The sequence below is a fragment of the Eptesicus fuscus genome, chromosome 15, assembly GCF_027574615.1.
Source record: "Eptesicus fuscus isolate TK198812 chromosome 15, DD_ASM_mEF_20220401, whole genome shotgun sequence".
NCBI lineage: Eukaryota > Metazoa > Chordata > Mammalia > Chiroptera > Vespertilionidae > Eptesicus > Eptesicus fuscus.
Genome location: NC_072487.1, coordinates 7,068,553 through 7,092,614, shown reverse-complemented (window position 1 = coordinate 7,092,614; position 24,062 = coordinate 7,068,553). Strand labels below are relative to the sequence as shown.

At 47.6% G+C, this 24,062-nt stretch overlaps 1 protein-coding gene across 2 annotated transcripts in view; it reads right to left on the bottom strand.

Moving 5' to 3' along the window:
• The window catches only part of ERCC6L2 (ERCC excision repair 6 like 2), a 131,913-nt gene extending 109,080 nt beyond the window's left edge, over nucleotides 1-22,833 (bottom strand). The window contains exons 1-2 of one of the 2 annotated variants that reach the window (XM_054727095.1): nucleotides 22,427-22,833; nucleotides 17,216-17,640 (exon numbers count right to left, since the gene is read on the bottom strand). In XM_054727095.1, the coding sequence (XP_054583070.1) occupies nucleotides 17,216-17,640; nucleotides 22,427-22,472 (471 nt within the window). In that variant the 5' untranslated portion in view covers nucleotides 22,473-22,833. The remainder of the gene's footprint in view (nucleotides 1-17,215; nucleotides 17,641-22,426) is intronic. The other variant, XM_054727094.1, reaches the window with a different exon arrangement.
• Between the last annotated feature and the right edge of the window lie 1,229 nt (nucleotides 22,834-24,062).

Here is a 24,062-nt window from a genome sequence, read left to right as displayed (position 1 = left end):
AGTCCAACAGCAGGAGGATGGATAAACAAAATGAAGCACCTATTTCTATACACTGGAGTACTGAAAAGGCAAAACTAATCTCTGACATAAGAAGCAGAACAATGATTGCCTCTTGGGGCTAGTGACAGGACTAGAAATGAAGACATTTTCTGCCGAAACCGGTTTGGCTCAGTGGATAGAGCATCGGCCTGCGGACTGAAGGGTCCCAGGTTCGATTCCAGTCAAGGGCATGTACCTTGGTTGCGGGCACATCCCCGGTGGGGGGTGTGCAGGAGGCAGCTGATCGATGTTTCTATCTCTCTATCCCTCTCCCATTCTCTCTGTAAAAAATCAATAAAATATATTTAAAAAAAAAAAGAAATGAAGACATTTTCTGAGGTGATGATAATATTCTATATCTTGAGAGGGTTTATTTTACTTATACAGAGATGTACATTTGTCAAAATTCATTGAATGGTGAATATACTTAAGATTTGTGCAATTCATTATAAATTTTATTTCAAAATTAATAAAATAATTATAAATAAATATAGAACTCTAATGGCATGCGTGCTCAAGTATTTGGGGATAGAACATACTAATATCTGCTACTTTAAAATGCATCCAAAAGATGGCTTGATGGATGGACAGATATGTGATAAAGGCATATGTAAAGAAACAGAAAATTAACAGAATCTAAGTGGTAAGTTTTCATTGTACAATTCTTCCCATTCTTCTTTATGTTTGAAAAGTTTCATAATAAGATTTGGGGGGGGGGGGATCAGCTTGTAAGATAGTAGTGATTTCACTTTTTGCATATTTATATATGTCTGTGTGTTCATGGACATGCATATATGAATTATATGTTATGCATATATTTAGGTATGTTGTACCATGCTCACTGTCAATCAGATCCTTCCAATTCACTTAAAAAAACACACACAAGTTCCTCCTATTCCTTAATGATACAAAACAAACAAAAAAGAAAATCCCTCAAAATCCCATCCTCTTCAGCTACCAGTAGGTCCCTTTTGTTTCCTTTCAAAACCATATTTCTTAAAGAGGTCAGGCTACTCGCTGTGTCCATGTCTTCACCTACTTCTTCCTGGCTTGTAACTCCAAAATTCCAGCAAAATGGCTTTTGCTCAAGATAACAATGATTTCCATGTCACTAGATCAAAGAAACATTTTTTAATCCTCATCCCTTGAAGAATGAAAAATATTAAATTTGCCTACTTTTAAATCTGAAATGAGGGAGGCAAATTTTATTTGGTATATAAAGCAAGCTTTTTTTGGAAGAAGAACTCAATTTCATATTATGGCCAAGTTAGAATGTAAGAAGGGGGAAACTTAAGGGATGATAAGAGAAAAAGGAAAAAAATAAAGAAGATAATACTATAGTTCAAACAGTAAATGTCAATGGTCTATTTTCATGGACCTAATTCTACTGCATTTTTAAATACTAGTGACCTCATTAACATCACATTTCTTCAACTGGCTTGCGAAGAAAAGTGAACAACAGTTAATGAGGTCACTAGTTCACTAGTATATAGTCATTACATCTCTAGACTCTATCTTATATGGGTCTCCCAAACTTCCTACTTCCTATTTATGTAGAAACTAGAGGCCCGGTGCATGAAATTCATGCACGGGGGTGCGGGGGGGGGTGGTCCCCTCAGACCAGCCTGCACCCTCTCCAATCCAGGACCCCTTGGGGGATGTCCTACTGCCAGTTTAGGCCTGATCGGACATCCCTCTCACAATCCTGGAACACTAGCTCATAATTGCTCACGTGCCTGCCTGCCTGGTTGCCCCTAACTGCCCCCGCTCCCCCGCCGGCCTGATCACCCCTCACTGCCTCTGTGTGCCGGCCTGATCGCCCCTAACTGCCCCCTGCTGCTGGCCAGGTCACCCTCAACTGCCCCCTCCCTACCAACCTGGTCGCCCCATGCAGCCTGCTGTTTAGTCATTTGGTCGTTCCTCACTAACTCCCCTGCAGGTCTGGTTGCCCCACGCAGCCTGCTTGTTCAGTAGTTTGGTCATCCCTCACTAACCCCCCTGCCAGCCTGGTTGCCCCTAACTGCCCCCCCGCTGCCAGCCAGGTCACCCCCAACTGCCCCCTCCCTGCCAGCCTGGTCGCCCCACGCAGCCTGCTTGTTCAGTCGTTTGGTCATCATTCACCAATCCCCCTGCTGGCCTGGTCATAGGCAGCCATCTTGTCAGGGCGTGAGGGTCAATTTGCATATTGCCTCTTTATTATATAGGGTTATTCTCTGAATTACAAGAACCAGAGAACTAGGTCCCCAAGGATCGGACAATGCAGCTAAAAATCAAAATTAGTACAGAAATTACTTCCTAATCTTCAGGAAATGAGCTCTCAAAGACTTTCATAGCATATAATACAACTCAGAGCCTTCCAATGATTTCAGTGTGTCAGGTAACATAAAATTATACAGTGAAATCACTTTAAAAATTATTCTATGAAATATAAAATACAGGGAATTTCTTTGTAACATGGGCTTCACAGATGAAAACTAAACTTGAGTCTAAAACTTGCAGAAGAATTTGAACTGTACTTAGCTTTAAGGTAGGGTTCCCAAACTGCAGGTCACTTTTTGTAGCACTCTCACCTTTCTGACTTTGAAGATGAACAAGCATTGGCTAGTCAAAGAAGTGTGGGAAAGAACATCCTAGTGTGGGCAAAAGCAGTAAAAGTGTATGTAAAGAGTTACAAAAGGGCTATATGGTTTATTTTCCTCTAGTATCTATCTATATATCTTAGTCACAGACAGTAGTTTCTGAAAGGCATTCTTTATTCTTGCCACCTGTTCTGAGAAAGCAAATTCATTTATTCCAGGAAGTGGGTGCTCCCTACTCCAAGGGAGGACTGCAGCATTATGAGAGACAGAGACAGATGACCCTGCTAAACTGTACCTGAATTTGTGACCTACAAAAACTACAATATGATGAACGTGCATCATTTTTAAGCTACCAAATTTTGGTGTAATTTGTTATGCAACAATAGATAACTAATGTAGATCTTCTCAGCAGAAAAGCATATGTAGTACATGTAAATCCCAGCACACACTTTAGGGAAATAGGACATCTCTCTGAAGTCCACCAATAGAACTCCTAGTGGCCCAGCGGTCCTAGCCTAGGAAACTTCTGATGCAATAGGCACAAAAGGCCTGTAAGAATAAATTTAGGCGGAAACCGCGCCATCTTGAAGAAGAAAGTGGATCTTATCGGAAGCTTGAAAAGTTGCAACTGCAGAGACCACCGAACAGCTGTAAGCCCCAGAACACCAGTCGCCAATTGGCACAAATACGCGGTTTCAGAAAAGGTCTACACTCCACCATGAAAAGGTCAGATTTCGCCTGAGATAAGGTGAGGTCTCTAGTCCCTGCGGTAGAGAGAAACGCGCACACTGTGGGAGCTGGAGGACGGGGGAAGATCTGTGCCTAGAAAAGTCCATGGCTGTTGGGGTTGGCGTAATCCGTGAATGTGAAAAGGGGTCCTCAGAGCTGCTAACAGAAGGGATCTCTAAAAAGCAACCCATTTTGTTCTGACGCAAAAGAAAAGCCCAGGATCTTAAAAGTGTGCCTGCTGCTTAGACCAAAAAGGGAAAGGGGGATACGCAGACTTGCCTGCAGCCCCGTTGTTTGCACACTTGGGCTTTTTCCTCTTCAAATCCAAGCCCAACAGATAGGATCACCCAGTTGGGGACACCCTGGGAGACTGCAGGGGAAAGTCGTTTTTCTGGAACCTGGGGATCGGAGCGGGAAGTGACTTTCAGAGAGCCAGCTCTGAGGCAGCCCACTTCCACAAACTGGTATTGAGTGCTACAGGGAAAGAAGGCTAGAGAGGCCCGGAAGACAATCCAGAAACACTGCCACCCAAGGGGCTGAATCACAAATTGACTCTTGTGTAATCAAAAATAAAGGAATACGAGAAATTAAGACACCGCCTGCTTAAAAATCAGGACTGGCTTACAACACTGAGGAGCAGTAGAACACAGGGATCTGCAACACTGTCCTGACTGGGAAACAGGCATGCCAAACAGAACAATAGAGGAAGTGAATGACCTTCACTACTGCACATTTTATTTTTTTACTTTTTATTTTTTAAAAATTTTTTTATTGTTTTTTATTCTTATTTTTTTCATCTTTTACTTAAGAAACAATTTTTTTTCTTTTTTCCTCACTTGATTTTACATTTTTAATTATTACATTTTTATTTTCAATCAGTATCATTACTTCTACTATTTTACCTTTTTTTTTAAGTGTCATTTTATTTTCACTTTATTATACTTTGGGATTAGTGTTCTAACTTCTATTATCATCTTTACTTCTGCATCGTTTTACTCTATCTTAACTCTACCTTTATGCCCTCACTCTCTTCCTAACTTTTCCCCTTTTGGTGTCCTGTTTCTCTTACCCTTTTATTGCTTTAGATTTTCCCTATTCTTTCTGTTTATCCCCTGTTAAAATTTCACCCTACTTATATATCTAATTTCCAATTCCCTGCTCCAAGTCCATACACACCTATCTCTTCTCTGTCTTAACTATCCAAAAATTGTATTTCTCTCTGTTCTTATGCTGTTGTTTGCTTGAATGTTGACTATATTGATTCTTTATGCGTTTTGGTGAGATTGTTTTGCTTATTTTTTTTTTTTTTGCTTTGTTTTTGATTTTTTTTTTGCTTCTGTTTTCCCTCGCCTCGCTTGATATTAGTTGCTGTTTGTAGTTTGTATTAATCTCAGGTACTTGTTGCTGGCATTTGCTGGGATTAGTGGCTGTTCTATTGGAGTTTTCTCCCCATATATATAGTTTGATCCCCTTTTCTTTCTTAGTCTCTTTCTTTTCTCTCTTACTTTTTTTTTTCCTTTTCCCAATTTCATTCTGACACTCCTTTTCTTTTCTTTTTTTTTCTCTTCTCTTCTTTCTCTACTATTCCCTAATTTGCCTTTCTCTGGTGGTCACCTTTATTGGGGGCTATCAATAGCGTGAATACATTTCTGTTCATTGCCCTGTGTTTTGTAACTGGTTGTGTTGTATTTTGTGCCTTTAAATCAACGCAGGAGAGAGAAAACTACATAACCAGACATTCAGAGAAGAGAGACAATGGGGAGACAAAGAAACAGCCCACATATGAAAGAAAAGCAGGCATCACCAGAAAAGGAAGTAAACGAAACAGAGGCTAACAACATGTCACAGAAAGAATTCAGAGAAATGGTCATATGGTGACTGAAAAGAATGGAAGACAAATTTGACAATATGAGTAAGAACCAAGAGGAAATGAAGAAGAACCAAGAAGAAATGAAAAATGACATCGCTGCTGTAAAGAACTCAATAGAAAGCATCAAGAGTAGACTAGAAGAAGCAGAGGACCGCATCAGTGAGCTAGAAGACAAGGTGGGGAAAAATACCCAATTAGAGCAGCTCCTAGAAAAAAAAATTAAAAAGCAGGAGGAGAGCCTAAGGGAACTGTGGGACAACACGAAACAAAACAATATCCGCATAATAGGGGTTCCAGAAGGAGAGGAAACTAAGCAAGGAATAGAAAACCTGTTTGAAGAAATAATGACAGAAAACTTCCCCGATACAGGGAAGAAAAAACCCACACAAATCCAAGAAGCTCACAGAGTCCCAAGCAAAATGAACCCCAAAAGACTGACGCCAAGGCACATTATAATTAAATTGGCAAATACCAACGACAAAGTAAGAATCTTAAAAGCGGCCAGAAAGAGACAGAAAGTTACATACAAAGGAACCCCCATCAGACTAGCAACTGATTTCTCAACAGAAACTCATCAAGCCAGAAGGGAATGGAATGAAATATACAAAGTCATGCAAAGAAAGGGTCTGAATCCAAGAATACTGTACCCAGCAAGGCTATCAATTAAAATTGAAGGTGAAATCAGGAGCTTCACAGACAAAAAAGGACTAAGGGAATTTATCACCACTAAATCAGCAATGCAAGAAATGTTAAAGGGTCTGCTGTAAAAAAGAATATAGAAAGCGAAGAAGGAACAGAAGGGTAAAGAATAAGAATGGTGACAAATAAGTACCTATCAATAATAACTTTAAATGTAAATGGATTAAACGCTCCAATCAAAAGACACAGGGTAATGGATTGGATAAGAAAAAGGACCCATATATCTGCTGTCTACAAGAAACCCAACTCAGAAAAAAAGACACACACAGACTGAGGGTGAAGGGATGGAAAAAGGTTTTCCAGGTGAATGGAAATGAAAAAAAAAAGCTGGGATAGCAATACTTATATCTGACAAATTAGATCTCAAAGTGAAGGACATAACAAGAGATAAGGAAGGCCACTTCATAATACTAAAGGGAGAAATCCAACAAGAAGAAATAACTCTGGTAAACATATATGCACCCAATACAGGAGCACCCAAATACATAAAAAAACTCCTGGAGGAGATCAAGGGAAAGATTTATAGCAATACACTCATAGTAGGAGACTTTAATACCCCACTATCACCATTGGACAAATCCTCTAAACAAAAAATCAGCAAAGAAACATCAATCCTAAATGACTCATTAGACCAGATGGAATTAATTGACATCTTCAGAACATTTCACCCCAAAGCCACAGAATATACATTCTTCTCAAGTGCACATGGGACATTTTCAAAGATAGACCACATGCTGGGACATAGGCAAAGTCTCTTCAAATTCAAGAAGATAGAAATCATACCGAGTATCTTCTCAGATCACAGTGGCATAAAACTGGAAATCAACTACAATAAAAACAATCCAAAAAAATCTAACACATGGAGACTAAACAGCATGCTATTAAACAATGACTGGGTTACCAGAGAGATCAAGGAAGAAATAAAAAACATCATGGCAACAAATGACAATGAAAACACAACAATTCAAAATCACTATGGGACACAGCGAAAGCAGTCTTGAGAGGGAAGTTCATAGCTCTACAAGCCTACTGCAAAAAAACAAGAAACAATGGTAATAAATTACCTAACCCTACAACTCAAAGAATTAAAAAGAGAGCAACAAGAAAGGCCCAGTGTAAGCAGAAGGAAGGAAATAAGAAAGATCAGAGCGGAGATAAATGACATAGAGACCAAAGAAACAATACAAAAGATCAACAAAACCAAGAGCTGGTTCTTTGAAAGGATAAACAAGATTGATGAACCTCTAGCCAGGCTCACGAAGAAGCAAAGAGAGAGGACCCAAATAAACAAAATCAGAAATGAAAGAGGTGAAATAACAACAGACCCCACAGAAATACAAAGGATTGTTACAAAATACTATGAACAACTCTATTTTAACAAACTGGACAACCTGGAATAAATGGACATATTCCTAGAAAAAAAATACCTTCCAAAGCTCAATCAGGAAGAATCTAAACAGATCAATAGGCCAATAACTATGGAAGAACTTGACGCAGTCATCAAAAAACTTCCGGCAAACAAAAGCCCGGGGCCAGACGGCTTCACAGGAGAGTTTTACCAAACATTCAAGGAAGAACTAAAACCTATCCTCCTCAGACTATTCCAAAAAATTCAAGAGGAAGGAACACTTCCAAGCTCCTTCTATGAAGCCAGCATCACCCTAATACCAAAACCAGATAAAGACAACACAATGAAAAAGAATTACAGGCCAATATCCCTCATAAACATAGATGCCAAAATCCTCAACAAAATTCTAGCAAATCGGCTCCAGCAGTACATCAGAAAGATCATACACCATGACCAAGTAGGATTTATCCTAGGAATGCAAGGATGGTACAATATCCGCAAATCAATAAACGTGATTCATCACATAAACAAATTGAGAGATAAAAATCACATAGTCATATCAATTGATGCAGAAAAAGCATTTGACAAAATCCAACACCCTTTCTTGATAAAAACTCTCAACAAGGTGGGAATAGAAGGATCATACCTCAACATAATAAAAGCTATATATGATAAACCCACAGCTAACAGCAGACTCAATGGGCAAAAACTAAAACCATTTCCCCTAAGAACAGGAACAAGACAGGGATGCCCACTCTCACCACTCCTGTTTGACATAGTACTGGAAGTATTAGCCATTGCAATCAGTCAAGAAGAAGAAATAAAAGGCATCCAAATTAGAAAAGAAGTAAAGCTGTCCTTATTTGCAGATGACATGATATTGTACATAAAAAACCTGAAAGACTCCGTCAAAAAACTAATAGACTTAATAAATGAATTCAGCAATGTAGCAGGATACAAAATTAACGCAAAGAAATCTATGGCATTTCTATACACCAACAGTGAACTTACAGAAAGAGAAACTAAAAAAGCAATCCCATTTACCATCGCACCAAAAAAATTAAGATACCTAGGAATAAACTTAACTAAGGAGGTAAAAGACCTATACGTGGAAAACTACAGGATACTGAAAAAAAGAGATAGAGGAAGACGTAAACAGATGGAAGAACATACCATGTTCATGTACTGGTAGAATCAACATCATTAAAATGTCCATACTACCCAAAGCAATCTATAGATTCAATGCACTCCCCATTAAAATACCAACTGCATATTTCACAGACCTAGAAAGAACTCTCCAAAAATTTATCTGGAATAAAAAAAGACCCGAATAGCCACAGCAATCCGGAGAAAGAAGAATAAAGTAGGAGAGATCTCAATACCAGATTTCAAGCTGTATTACAAAGCCACTGTTCTCAAAACAGCCTGGTACTGGCACAAGTACAGACATATAGACCAATGGAATAGAATAGAGCAGGCGTTCTCAAACTACAGCCCGCGGGCCACATGCAGGTGTTTTTGTCGTTTTGTTTTTTTACTTCAAAATAAGATATGTGCAGTGTGCATAGGAATTTGTTCATAATTTTAAACTATAGTCCGGCCCTCCAACAGTCTGAGGGACAGTGAACTGGCCCCCTGTTTAAAAAGTTTGAGGACCCCTGGAATAGAGAATCCAGATATCGACCCAAACCACTATGCTCAATTAATATTTGACAAAGGAGGCATGAACATACAATGGAGCCAAGACAGTCTCTTCAATAAATGGTGTTGGGAAAATTGGACAGATACATGCAAAAAAATGAAACTAGATCACCAACTTACACCATACACAAAAATAAACTCAAAATGGATACAAGACTTAAACATAAGACGGGAAAAAAACCAAGATGGCGGCATAGGTTAAACACCTAACCTGCAGCCGGGCACAACAATTTCAAAAATACAACTAGAGGTCAGAACGGACATCGTCCAGAACCACAGGAGAGCTGGCAGACTGAAATACCCACAGCTGGGGGGAAGGAGAAGGCCACGGGGACAGTCGGGGAAGCCGTAAAAACCTGAGGTATGGAGAAACGGGCGGAGACACGAGCACACGCGCCTGCGGGGAGGATGGAACCGGAGAGGAGGGGGCGGCTGATGACCTGGCCGGAGTTCACTGGCAGGAAGGAGATAAAGGCTCCGGAGTGCGCTGAGCACCGGCTCCGATTGCACTGAACCCCATTCCGGGCGAAACCCTGGGAAACTCACTCACTTTCGCAACTCCGCCGCCCCCGCAGGCCACACGGCCCGGGACGCTGGGGACGCCGCCGCCGCTGCGGCGCCCGGAGCCCGGCGGCCTCCCAGCACCCGTCCCCGCCGCGCAGCCCCCGCGCGCCTGGTGCCGCGGGCCGCGCGCCCCACACACCGGACGGAGGCCCGGGCGCCCTCTCCGTGCACCTCCTGGCGGCGCTAGACTTCAGTAGAGTTGACTGAATTCAAGGGATTAAGAAGTATAAATTGGGGGGACGCCGCGGCGGCGACGTCCGGAACGCGGCGATGGCGGTGCCTGGAGCTCGGCGGCCGCCCAGCGCCCGTCCCAGCCGCGTGGCCCTCGCGCGCCTGGTTCCGCGGGACGCGCGCACCGCGCACTGGATGGAGGCCCGGGCGCCCTTTCCGTGCACCTCCCAGCGGCGCTAGACTTCAGTAGAGTTGACTGAAATGAAGGGATTAAGAAGTACAGATTGGGAAGTATGAAAAAGATGGTGGCGGAGGTTAGGGGCTGTTCTGTTGCCTCGCACCCAGCGAAATCGGAGGGGATGAGGTGTGGAGGTGCGTGGGTCTGGCTGGTGGCGGGGGAGAGGGGCTTTTGTTCCAAACCTAGGGGAGATTGGCTCTCCATCACCCTGAAACCCATCTTCTGGCGAACCCCGGGAGACCCAGATGTCTGCGGGGAGAGGCGGGACTCTTGCGGAGGTGCGCCCAGCAATCAGTGTTTGCTGCGCTGGAGTGCGGAACGAGGGGACTTAGATACGTGGAAGGCAGAAGGACCAGACTCACAGCCATCTTGGCTCGCCGCACCATGGCCTGTGGGCGCCCTGAGACCCCGCCCCGCCCTGGGACCCGCCCTGCACGTTTTGAAGACCTGCCCCGCAAATCTTGCAGGCACACCTGCGCCCCAAGCAACGGCTTATGCATGTGGGTGGCCTGCCCTCTGGCAGCGGACCAGATGATCTGCTGTTCTAGTCGGACTGCTCCAGGGCCACTCAGACAGGAGGAAGAAACTACAGTTTTTGCTGTAATCCTTGCTGAGTGCCTAAGGCAGTAGCTGATCTACACCCCATTGGAGACCCAGAAACGAGGGCATCTGGTGGTCTGTGGGAGATGACACCAGATTTCAACCACGTGCATAAGGGACACATTCAACGGGAATATTCAGTGAGCGCCAAAGCTTTGCTGCACCAAGACCCGGCCCATAAACGTGTCTCCTGCACAGCAACTCTTCCTTTATAGACAAAGAGAGCCCCCCCAGTGACACCAACAACAATCAAGACTTAACTATACAAAGGAGGACCAAGATGGAGGCATAGGTCGGAAGCCTGATTGTTTCCTACCATAACAACTTTGAGACTACGACAAGAGAGCAGAGCAGACACCATCCAAGACCACCATAGGGCTGGCTGAGTAGATGCTCTACAACTAGAATAAAAGAGGGGTATGTGGGATGATGCTGATGCCGGTGACCCAAAGACCACACTTTAAGAACTACTGCTCAGGCGACACAAAAGAACTAAGGCTCAGGCGATACAACAGCGGCCTGGAACGTGCTCGGCGCAGATCCCCCGGCGGTCTCCGGCTGAGGGGACGGCTCCACTGGCAGCCAAGCATGGACAGACGAACCCCTATGAGACATGGGGTGGGAGACTCCGCGCTTGCTGACCTCTGAGTCCGTCAAGAATCTCAACGCCCCGGAAGCGGCCAGGTGCGCATGCTCGGCGACCAGCCACCGATGCAGACCCAAGGGCCGACGCAGCGACGCCAGACTGGCCCACCGCCATGCACCGGGTGCACCGGAGCTTCGCCGAGCCGCCGCCCGACGAGTTCTGCAGCAGCCATACTGGAGCTCTGGAAGGATGGCCAGGGGAATTGCTGAGGGGGGATTGACCGGCAGGAATTGGGATCGGGAAGACGGGGCCCCGCTGAGACCCGGGTGCGGGCGGGGTTGCGCGCCTCTGGGCTCGGGTGTGGTCACACGCCTCTGGGTATAAATGAGGCCTCACGTCCCTGGGTCTAGGTGAGGCCACATGCCCCTGGGTCCAGGTGAGGCCGGACTCCGGGTCCGGGTGAGGCCAAGTGCCCCTGGATCCGGATGACGCTGGATCCCGTGCCCGGGCAAGGCCAAGCGCCCCTGGGTCTGGGAGAGCCCACACACCCCTGGGTCCAGGCGAGACCATGTGTCCCTGGATCCGGGTGAGGCCGCGTGCACCTAGGCCCGGGTGAGCCCAAGTGGCCCTGGGTCTGGGAGAGGCTAAGCGTCCCTGGGTCCGGGTGAGACCATGTGTCCCTGGATCTGGGTGAGGCCTCGTGCACCTAGGCCCGGGTGAGCCCAAGTGGCCCTGGGTCTGGGGGAGGCCAAGCGCCCCTGGGTTCGGGTGAGACCATGTGTCCCTGGATCTGGGTGAGGCCTCGTGCACCTAGGCCCGGGTGAGCCCAAGTGGCCCTGGGTCTGGGGGAGGCCAAGCGCCCCTGGGTCCGGGGGAGACCATGCGTCCCTGGATCCGGATGAGGCCTCGTGCACCTAGGCCCGGGTGAGCCCAAGTGGCCCTGGGTCTGGGAGAGGCCACGCGTCCCTGGGTCCGGGTGAGACCATGTGTCCCTGGATCTGGGTGAGGCCTCGTGCACCTAGGCCCGGGTGAGCCCAAGTGGCCCTGGGTCTGGGAGTGGCCAAACGTTCCTGGGTCTGGGTGAGACCGTGTGTCCCTGGATCCGGGTGAGGCCTCGTGCACCTAGGCCCGGGTGAGCCCAAGTGGCCCTGGGTCGGGGAGAGGCCAAGCATCCCTGGGTCCGGGTGAGACCATGCGTCCCTGGATCTGGGTGAGGCCTCGTGCACCTAGGCCCGGGTGAGCCCAAGTGGCCCTGGGTCTGGGAGAGGCCAAGCGTCCCTGGGTCCGGGTGAGACCAGGTGTCCCAGGATCCGGGTGAGGCCTCGTGCACCTAGGCCCGAGTGAGCCCAAGTGGCCCTGGGTCTGGGAGAGGCGAAGCGTCCCTGGGTCCGGGTGAGACCATGCGTCCCTGGATCAGGATGAGGCCTCGTGCACCTAGGCCCGGGTGAGCCCAAGTGGCCCTGGGTCTGGGAGAGGCCAAGCGTCCCTGGGTCCGGGTGAGACCAGGTGTCCCTGGATCCGGATGAGGCCTCGTGCACCTAGGCCCGGGTGAGGCCACGTGCCCCTGGGTCTGGGAGAGGCTAAGCGTCCCTGGGTCCGGGTGAGACCATGTGTCCCTGGATCTGGGTGAGGCCTCGTGCACCTAGGCCCAGGTGAGCCCAAGTGGCCCTGGGTCTGGGAGTGGCCAAACATTCCTGGGTCTGGGTGAGACCGTGTGTCCCTGGATCCGGGTGAGGCCTCGTGCACCTAGGCCCGGGTGAGCCCAAGTGGCCCTGGGTCTGGGAGAGGCCAAGCATCCCTGGGTCCGGGTGAGACCATGCGTCCCTGGATCCGGGTGAGGCCTCGTGCACCTAGGCCCGGGTGAGCCCAAGTGGCCCTGGGTCTGGGAGAGGCCTAGCATCCCTGGGTCCGGGTGAGACCATGTGTCCCAGGATCCGGGTGAGGCCTCGTGCACCTAGGCCCGGGTGAGCCCAAGTGGCCCTGGGTCTGGGAGAGGCCAAGCGTCCCTGGGTCCGGGTGAGACCATGCGTCCCTGGATCCGGATGAGGCCTCGTGCACCTAGGCCCGGGTGAGCCCAAGTGGCCCTGGGTCTGGGAGAGGCCAAGCGTCCCTGGGTCCGGGTGAGACCATGTGTCCCTGGATCCGGATGAGGCCTCGTGCACCTAGGCCCGGGTGAGGCCACGTGCCCCTGGGTCTGGGAGAGGCTAAGCGTCCCTGGGTCCGGGTGAGACCATGTGTCCCTGGATCTGGGTGAGGCCTCGTGCACCTAGGCCCGGGTGAGCCCAAGTGGCCCTGGGTCTGGGAGTGGCCAAACGTTCCTGGGTCTGGGTGAGACCGTGTGTCCCTGGATCCGGGTGAGGCCTCGTGCACCTAGGCCCGGGTGAGCCCAAGTGGCCCTGGGTCGGGGAGAGGCCAAGCGTCCCTGGGTCCGGGTGAGACCATGCGTCCCTGGATCCGGGTGAGGCCTCGTGCACCTAGGCCCGGGTGAGCCCATGTGGCCCTGGGTCTGGGAGAGGCCAAGCGTCCCTGGGTCCGGGTGAGACCAGGTGTCCCAGGATCCGGGTGAGGCCTCGTGCACCTAGGCCCGGGTGAGCCCAAGTGGCCCTGGGTCTGGGAGAGGCCAAGCGTCCCTGGATCCGGATGAGGCCTCGTGCACCTAGGCCCGGGTGAGCCCAAGTGGCCCTGGGTCTGGGAGAGGCCAAGCGTCCCTGGGTCCGGGTGAGACCATGTGTCCCTGGATCCGGATGAGGCCTCGTGCACCTAGGCCCGGGTGAGGCCACGTGCCCCTGGGTCTGGGAGAGGCTAAGCGTCCCTGGGTCCGGGTGAGACCATGTGTCCCTGGATCTGGGTGAGGCCTCGTGCACCTAGGCCCAGGTGAGCCCAAGTGGCCCTGGGTCTGGGAGTGGCCAAACGTTCCTGGGTCTGGGTGAGACCGTGTGTCCCTGGATCCGGGTGAGGCCTCGTGCACCTAGGCCCGGGTGAGCCCAAGTGGCCCTGGGTCTGGGAGAGGCCAAGCATCCCTGGGTCCGGGTGAGACCATGCGTCCCTGGATCCGGGTGAGGCCTCGTGCACCTAGGCCCGGGTGAGCCCAAGTGGCCCTGGGTCTGGGAGAGGCCAAGCATCCCTGGGTCCGGGTGAGACCATGTGTCCCAGGATCCGGGTGAGGCCTCGTGCACCTAGGCCCGGGTGAGCCCAAGTGGCCCTGGGTCTGGGAGAGGCCAAGCGTCCCTGGGTCCGGGTGAGACCATGCGTCCCTGGATCCGGATGAGGCCTCGTGCACCTAGGCCCGGGTGAGCCCAAGTGGCCCTGGGTCTGGGAGAGGCCAAGCGTCCCTGGGTCCGGGTGAGACCATGTGTCCCTGGATCCGGATGAGGCCTCGTGCACCTAGGCCCGGGTGAGGCCACGTGCCCCTGGGTCTGGGAGAGGCTAAGCGTCCCTGGGTCCGGGTGAGACCATGTGTCCCTGGATCTGGGTGAGGCCTCGTGCACCTAGGCCCGGGTGAGCCCAAGTGGCCCTGGGTCTGGGAGTGGCCAAACGTTCCTGGGTCTGGGTGAGACCGTGTGTCCCAGGATCCGGGTGAGGCCTCGTGCACCTAGGCCCGGGTGAGCCCAAGTGGCCCTGGGTCTGGGAGAGGCCAAGCGTCCCTGGGTCCGGGTGAGACCATGCGTCCCTGGATCCGGATGAGGCCTCGTGCACCTAGGCCCGGGTGAGCCCAAGTGGCCCTGGGTCTGGGAGAGGCCAAGCGTCCCTGGGTCCGGGTGAGACCATGTGTCCCTGGATCCGGTTGAGGCCTCGTGCACCTAGGCCCGGGTGAGGCCACGTGCCCCTGGGTCTGGGAGAGGCTAAGCGTCCCTGGGTCCGGGTGAGACCATGTGTCCCTGGATCTGGGTGAGGCCTCGTGCACCTAGGCCCGGGTGAGCCCAAGTGGCCCTGGGTCTGGGAGTGGCCAAACGTTCCTGGGTCTGGGTGAGACCGTGTGTCCCTGGATCCGGGTGAGGCCTCGTGCACCTAGGCCCGGGTGAGCCCAAGTGGCCCTGGGTCGGGGAGAGGCCAAGCGTCCCTGGGTCCGGGTGAGACCATGCGTCCCTGGATCCGGGTGAGGCCTCGTGCACCTAGGCCCGGGTGAGCCCAAGTGGCCCTGGGTCTGGGAGAGGCCAAGCATCCCTGGGTCCGGGTGAGACCAGGTGTCCCAGGATCCGGGTGAGGCCTCGTGCACCTAGGCCCGGGTGAGCCCAAGTGGCCCTGGGTCTGGGAGAGGCCAAGCGTCCCTGGGTCCGGGTGAGACCATGTGTCCCTGGATCCGGTTGAGGCCTCGTGCACCTAGGCCCGGGTGAGGCCACGTGCCCCTGGGTCTGGGAGAGGCTAAGCGTCCCTGGGTCCGGGTGAGACCATGTGTCCCTGGATCTGGGTGAGGCCTGGTGCACCTAGGCCCGGGTGAGCCCAAGTGGCCCTCGGTCTGGGAGAGGCCAAGCGTCCCTGGGTACGGGTGAAGCCAGATCCTGGGTCCGGGTGAGGCCGTGCGCCCCTGGATCCATCCGGGTGAGGCTGGGTCCCAGGCCCGGGTGAGAACACGCACCCCTTGGGTATGGGTGAGGCCACGTGCCCCTTAGTCCGGGTGACGCCGTGCCCCTGGGTTCGGCCGAGACCAAACCAGAGGGAGTCGGACCTCCGTTACCACCATTTGTCCACCATCCAGAACTGAGGGGTCAGTGCTGACATGTACACATAAGGAACTACTGGACATCGAAATTGGGTCTCAAAAGAACTGTTGGTCCAGGGGGAAGCTCGCTACAGATTGATTCATTTGCCTGTCAGCATAAATATTATTGCTCGTCTCACATTCAGTTCTTATTAGTATATATCTAGTGACATATGATCTCGTTCATCTAGAGGAAATGATGAACAACATAGACTGAGGAACAAGAACAGAACCAGAAGCAAGGAGGCATCGATCGCACTATCGGGCCTCAGAGGGAGGATAGAAGAGGGTAGGGGGAGGGTGGGAGAGGGGGAGAGTTCAACCAAAGGACCTGTATGCATGCATATAAGCCTATCCAACGGTTAAGTTCAACAGGGGATTGGGGCATGCGTGGGGAGAGGGGTGGGATGGGAATGGGGGGATGAGGACAAATATGTGACACCTTAATCAATAAAGAAATTAAAAAAAAAAAAAAATAAAAAAAAAAAAATAAACATAAGACGGGAAACCATAAAAATACTAGAGGAATCCACAGGCAGCAAAATCTCAGACATATGCCGAAAGAACTTCTTCACTGATACTGCTCCTAGGGTAATGGAAGCTAAAGCGAAAATAAACAAATGGGACTTCATCAAAATAAAAAGCTTTTTCACAGCAAAAGAAACCATCAACAAAACAACAAGAAAGCCACTGTATGGGAGAACATATTCACAAATGTTATCACTGATAAAGGTTTAATCTCCAACATCTACAGGCAACTTATACAATTTAATAAAAGGAAGATAAATGATCCAATAAAAAAAAATGGGCAACGGACCTAAATAGAATCTTTTCGAAAGAAGACAGAAGGAAGGCCAAGAGACACATGAAAACATGCTCAAAGTCACTAATTATCCGAGAGATGCAAATCAAAATGACAATGCGGTACCATCTCACACCTGTCAGAATGGCTATTATCAACAAATCAACAAATGACAAGTGGCTCAGGTAACCAGGGCCGGCCAAGGCTTGTGCTGCTGGCAGTGGCAGCAGCAGAGGTGTAATGGGGGCATCGCCTTCCCCTGATTGCCGGGTCGCCTCCCGCCCCTGAGGGCTCCCGGACTGTGAGAGGGGGCAGGCCGGGCTGAGGGATCCCCCCTCCAGTGCATGAATTTTCATGAACTGGGCCTCTAGTATATTTCATAAATACTAAGTAAGTAATTTCTGAGCATAAAATAATGATTAAGGCACTGTCCTTAACTTTAAGGACTTTACTGTCAGGTGGGTGACATACACACACTAGCTATCATAAGAACTGAGAGTAAAAAGAAGAGATTTCCATATGGTACCTACTCATGTTTATAATAAAATGACTTTATGGAATATTAATTATAAAGTAATTAAAGTAATTACCTGTACTGTTTTTCCAAGTCCCATATCATCACCAAGAATACACCCTCTTCCTTGGATGAAGTGTCCATAAAGAAACTGGGCTCCTTCCCTTTGATAGTCTCTCAAATACCTATTAATAGTGTAAGGAATAGAATCTCCATCTTCAGATAACTGGAAAGCAACAGCAGATGATGGAAATTTTCGATCTGGGAAATAAGGTTTTTCTAAATCTTCATCATCAAATATGAAATTCCTGGAGCAATCTTTAACAGATTTTACTTCTTGAAGTCTTTTAAGAGGTACTTTCCTTTCTTGAAAATCTGAATATAAGATGATTGCAAATGACTTCCCATTTTCATCCACTATGATAGATTTTATACTTGCTTCACAAAGCTTTTCATTATCTGGAGAAGGGACAAGACATCTTTCTCCTGGGTGCCATATGTCTGTAATAATAAAGAAGAAAATAAAGTTTCCAAATCTAGCTTATAAAGTACCACCTCATTTATCCACTGCTATGAGAAAAAAATACCTCACATAAATACTCTTTCCAAATAACTGAAACAAGATAAATTATACATATAACATGTGTAAATATTTTTCTTAAATATATCATCAGACATCCTATACAAAGGAGAATAAAGGGTACATAATCTATTTTCAGATGTTCTCACCCTGGTTGCATCATAATCTTCCCATACATGCTTGGACATTACCTCTGTTGATTCTGATTCCGTGGATATAGGGCATGGGCATCGGTTTTATTACTTTGTTTGATGGTTATTGTTGAATTCAAAAGTTGATTCTGTTCCACAGCGAGGGCTGAGAACCACTGATTTAAATATCCATGATGACTCATTAACATCATACATATTATTCATGATATGGTAGAGTAATAGAGAATAGGACTTAGTATGGAGTAAGCTAAAATCCTCTGGACAGCAATGCTTTTGTAATTCTATCTTCTTTTTCATAGTTACTCCATCTTCTTTCTCTGGAGACAGCTGTTTCTTCTCACTGTCAATACTGCTGCTTCTAAACTGTTGTTTTATATGTATGTATACAACTAACCAAGAGAATCCCCAATTCAGTGATGTGTACCAGCTTTGTCAAGGTTTTTTCCCTTCTAGGTTTTGAAGAGTTAAGATTATTAAAAGGAAGATAAATTCTAAGATCTCTTTTTGCTCAGATTCTATTATTTTTTGAAGAGTCTGACCTGTATATACATAAATTTATTCTGTACTCAACTGTACTAGTACAGCTGTTTTATTTTCTATTCAGAAAATATAGCATTATGATTGGGGAGGGGAGTCTCTATAGAGTATACTATTGGTACAATTAAAAAGTACCAAATAGAGGAAATTAAGTAAAAACAATTTTACAAATGAAATTTCTTATAGCAAGAACCCCAGAGGAATTATTTGGCTACAATGATAAGAACATTAGGAATTACTCTTCTCACACATTTGTCAGTGAGATCGGATAACGACTGCTAGTTTTCTAGGTCTTCTTAATGATTTTAAGTTAGGTTTTGATAAAATTTATGATTATAATATGACTAGTATGTCTATATTCTCTCAAGAATAGCTCATTATACTAGTTCTCATCAGTTGTTCTTTAAAAGTAAAACCATTATTCCCAGTAACTCTGGTGAGACTGTTTTGCATAACAATCAGAAGTACACAGAGAAAAATTTGTTCTCCCACTCTAATATTTGGATCCAAAGTATTTGAGAACTGCTAACACTATTCTAAAAGACGAAGTTTAAATGTGAATCTAAAACTTTGATCTACTGTACACATAGATCAATAGGCCCTATTTTCAAAATGGTAACTCTTTGGACCTTAAAACATAAATTAACTCTTATAGCAATTCTTAATACATTATTAGTTTCACATGATTTGTTTGTCTACTCAGCAAATGCCTTCTAATTTTTAAAGACCTAAAACTTATTAATTTTTTTATTATTCAACACCTATGACTTGACACCAATTATTAACTAGATACTAATCCAAACAAGGGGTACAACATTTTAAAAACCAGTGTAAAAAATTATGATGATTTGGCACTCCCGCCCTGGAGCGCGCCTGTGCCTTTCCCTGCCTCCTCCCCCAGACATGCATCTCCCAATCTCGAAACAACCAGGGCAGCATGGGCAGGGGCAGTCCATCCCAGGCTAAACCGGACCCTGTCCCCAAGGCCCCCTTTTCTGACATCTTAGTGAACCAGAGCAGACCAGCCTAGGCTCATTTCCCCACCTAGGTCCTCTCCTGTTTTCACAGGCCCTTCCTTGTTCCACTGTCTCAGCTTTAATAATCATCCTATAAAATTAAGAAAAAAATTATAGTGATTAAACCTTGCTAAGAACCAGACTTTCTGAATCTCATTAAATGGCATCATCGTGTAACCAACTTTTCAAGGTATAAAACCTTTAGTCTGCCCTTATTCCTCTTTTTATACTACTCCCTACATCCAATCCATCAGAATGTCTGGCTGTTTCTACCTAAAAAATGTATTACTTTTCTCCATGACACAACTGTTGCCAAACTATTCTGTAGAGTCTGATTTTAGCTCCCTGTTATTTTAGATCTCGCAGGCCTTGCCCTTGTAATGTAAAAGCAGCCGGACAACACATTAAATATCTGGCTGTGGCTGTTCAGTAAGACTTTATCTACAAAAACAAGGGTGCCAGATTTGGTCCACAACCACAGTTTGCTGACTTCCGCCCTACAATATGCCAGCTTTGGCTTTCTCCTCAATTACTGCTATAGGCTCCCAACCACTCTCTCTGCAGCCACTATTTCCCCTACAATCCATTTTCCATATAGCAGCAATACTGACTATTTAAAAATACAAATCATTAGCAAATCTTTAACTTAAAATCTTTCAATAACCATCCGTGGCACATAGTCCCTGTATGACCTGCCTTTACTTACTTCTCCAACTTACGGTTGATTCAAACATGCTAAGCATGTCTTCTCTCAGCTGTTTTTATGTCATCTCCTCAGAGATTTTGTCTCTGACCACCTTATTAAAAGGTTAATCCATTACTCTCTAGCTCATTATTTTATTGCCTCCACCATACTTATCACAATGTTTCTCATGTTTACTTGTTTTTATCTGACTTTCCCACTAAAAAATAACTTCCTCTCAAAGAAAATGTCTATATTTTATCCCTAGGACCAGCACATAGTAGGCATTCAATAAACATGTGCTGAATTTATTAACGTAGACACATCCTTGATCTCACGGATCCTTGATATTTACTGAGGGAGACAGCTACTAAAAGTTTACAAACATGAAGTTGCAGTAAGTACTCTGGAAGAAGAGAACAGTATGCTACGTATAAGAAAAGTATTGAGGAAACAAGTAACAGGGGAAAAGGTCTAAGAAGAGTTTGTCAGTCAGAGGACACAGAATGGGAAGAAGCCTTATGGGCCTCACACAAAAAATTATGGAATTCCATTTGGTTCCTGAGTTTGGCTAATTTCTAAAACTAAATAGTTAAGTTTGAGCTAGGGCTGGGATCATTCAGGATTCAAACTCCAGAATAAATCGCTTAAATTGGGAGGATTTCATGTTGGATTGAATGGGGGGTGGGGTGGGGTGGGGAGGGTTAGTGCAAGGCTCCTTATGATCTGGTCTGTTTTCCTCTTTAACTTCATTTCCTACCAGCTCTCCCTCTTGCATTCCAAACTGGCCTCCTTGCTATTCCTCACCATGGCAGGCATGTTCCCACCTCAGGGCCCTTGAGCTTTCTGTTTCTTCCACCAACACTCTCCCTAAATACCAGAGTGACTGATGCTTTCACTTCATTCAGGTCTCTGCTTTAAATGGCATCTCCTCAGAGGTGTCTTCTCTGACCACCCAATCTAAACTAGAAGTCCCTGCCATTCTCTCTTCCTTTACCCTGTTTTATTCCAATTTCAGAGAAAAATATTACCTATCTGTTATTGTTTATCTCCTCAACCTAAACATAAGTTCCCTAGAGCAGGGCTTAATTTGTGTTCACCGCTACATCCTGGGCACCTAGAACAATATCTGAAGCGCAAATACTTGTAGAATTAACAACTATTTACATATAGCTAACATCTGAAGGCTTTATGTGCCAGCATGTGCTTTGGATGTAGCAATTCATTTAAGCCTCACAACCACCTTCCCATTACTTCAGGTAAGCAATATTATCAGCTCCATTTTACAAGTGTTGCCAACAGATAAAGGTTAACCAACTTGCCCATGATCACACAGCTAGAAAGAGACAGAGCCTGATACGAACCAAGGTATCTGATCTTGAAGTTACCATGCTGTAGCAGCTCACACGTGACTGATCACTTGGTACCGAGCAGCCCCTACACCTTTTCACTGAGGCAGGAGCATCCCAGGCACTATAATCTCCACTCACCAGCTTCATCTACTTATGTCACCTGCCAGGGTTCTATAGGTATTGATATTTGTGGCCCCTGGGTTACAATATCATTAATTTTGGCCTTCAGTTTTGGCTTGTTACATAAACCGCTTTAAATTTTAGCTCTGAATTCACCTATTTAATGAGATCGTGATCGTCCTCAAAGGAAAGCATGTAGACAAACATTGGGCATATTGCTGTTGTTATATCGCTATAATGAAAGCTATTAATTCGGGGGCAATAAGGTATCTCGGATGACTTGTGGCAGATAACTAAATCCTATTTAAACCCCCTCTTGGTGACTCTTTAAAAGTGTACTATAAGGCCCTGACTCAATACATTCTATATTAAGGTCTGTGTTATAAAGTAAACTGAACTAAAAATATCAGTCCTTTTCATCAACTTAACAACAAACTTCTACCATTAATAAGAACCAGGACGTACCAGGATAAAGAATAAAAATATCAAACGTTTACTGAGCGCTTATGATTGAGCCAGACACTGGGTCACAAATGCTTTGTATATACCATCTCATTTAATAATCACAAGAACTCAGACATGTAGATCTCAGTTTTACATGCCCCAAGTAGCTCAGCAAGTAACTGTCAGAGCCAGTACTCGATCCAAGGGCAGTGTGACAACAGGGTCCGGGTTCTCAGCACCGAACCGCAAAGCATTGGCCCCAGCCCTGGAGAGGGTCACAATCTCCAGCTGTCACTCAGAGGAGCCACCGGGTAAAATCCCAACCCTAGGGGACCAGCAGGAACAGGTCCAACCCGGCGCAGCACAGACCGGTGTCAGCGGAGTGGCAAGCTCAGAGCTTATACCTTTGCCGGCGGTTTCCACGCGGGGCTTCGGGGCGGAGGGATCCATCTGGCCCGGGGGAGGGGCCTGGCAGCCTCCGAGGACGGCGGGGAGGAGGCGAGCCCGCAGACCGCGGCCAACACCACCTCCCGCCGCCCTCTGTGCATCGCCCCCCCTACACCCTGACGCCACCGGGCGAGAAGGAGCAAAAGTGCAGCCTGATGCGGTCCAGGGAGAAGGGGTGGTGGCGTCCGAGGCAGTGGCAGAGCCGAAGAGCGCTGTGGAGGCTGACGGGGCGGCGCTCACCTCGTCGTCTGAGGCTCCGCCGCCGAGAGAGGACAGCCGACATGCTTGTCGACCCCCTAACCCTCCCTCTTAGGGCGGTCCTCCCTCGACCGCCCATCACAACTTCCAACCCTAACTCGGAAAATCCCGCGAGATCGGGCTTCCGAACTGTCATCGGGATCTCGCGAGAACAAAATCTTGGTTTACGGGGCGGAGCAACTTCCCTGCGCTCTTTTCCCCCAGGAGAAGTGGAACATGAAAGTTCGCGATAGTTGGAAGTGTCGCGAGGTTAGATGTCGCTCGCTCACGTGGTGCAGGATCTGCTGCTAAGGGAGTCTGGGAGAGGCTTGCGGGTTCGCTCCTGCTGTGGTCCTTTAAGGACGGGTAAGAAGGGTGGCGGCCCGGCAGCAGACGGTCGTCCCCACGACCTGGCTTCTAGTTGGTGTTTGGTTTCTTTGTTCAAGCTGCAAACCCAGGAACTTGAGGAGGCGAGCGCTTCCCTCCGGGGTGCTGCTTCAGCCCCGCGGGACGCCGACGCCTCGGGACACACGCGGGAGGCTGAGTGAACTTAGCGCGTTTTTCTTGTCACACACTAAGCTATAGTAAGTCATAAATACCTAATGGGAGTACAAAACCAGCAACACGTGCCATAAATAGAAGGCAAAGGTAAAAATATGCTATGAAAATTGAGTGTTTGCATGTACACCTGCAGTCACCGGTGGCTTGTATGGCACGGTACGTCTAGTCTGTTTTTGTAAGCATCTTCAGGGCAGCCCACCGCTGTCAGTTAAACAGGTACTGCGTGTCCAACACTGTTCCAGACGGAATTCATTCCGACTAATACAGAAAGGCTTCCTTCACTTGTTGGAATGTTTTGTATACTGTACGATAGTTTATTGAATTGGGTTAGCCTGAATAGACCTGTATTAGTTTCCTGTGGCTGCTGTACAAGTCACCACAGACTTAAACAGCACAAAGGTATTACCTTATCGAGTACAGACAACACAGATTGATTATCTTACAGGTCGGTGCGTTAGAAGTCTTGCGTGGGTCTCATTAGGCTAGCTGCATTCTTTGGAGGCTCCAAGGCAAATCCCTTTCCAGCTTCTAGAGTCTAGACATCATTGGCTCCTGGCTCCTTTCCTCTGGCCTCAAAGCCAACCACCTTGCATCCTTCTGGCCCTTCCTGGTTGCAGCTAGGAAAGATTCTTTGATTTTTAAGGACTCATATAAGACTGGGTCCACCAGAACAATCCAGGGTAATTTTCCCATTTCAAGGTCTATACCCTTAATCACATTAACAAAGTCTCTTTCCAATGAAGAGTAACATTCGTGGGCTTCTAAAATTAGGATGTGAACATCTTTTGGGGGTGG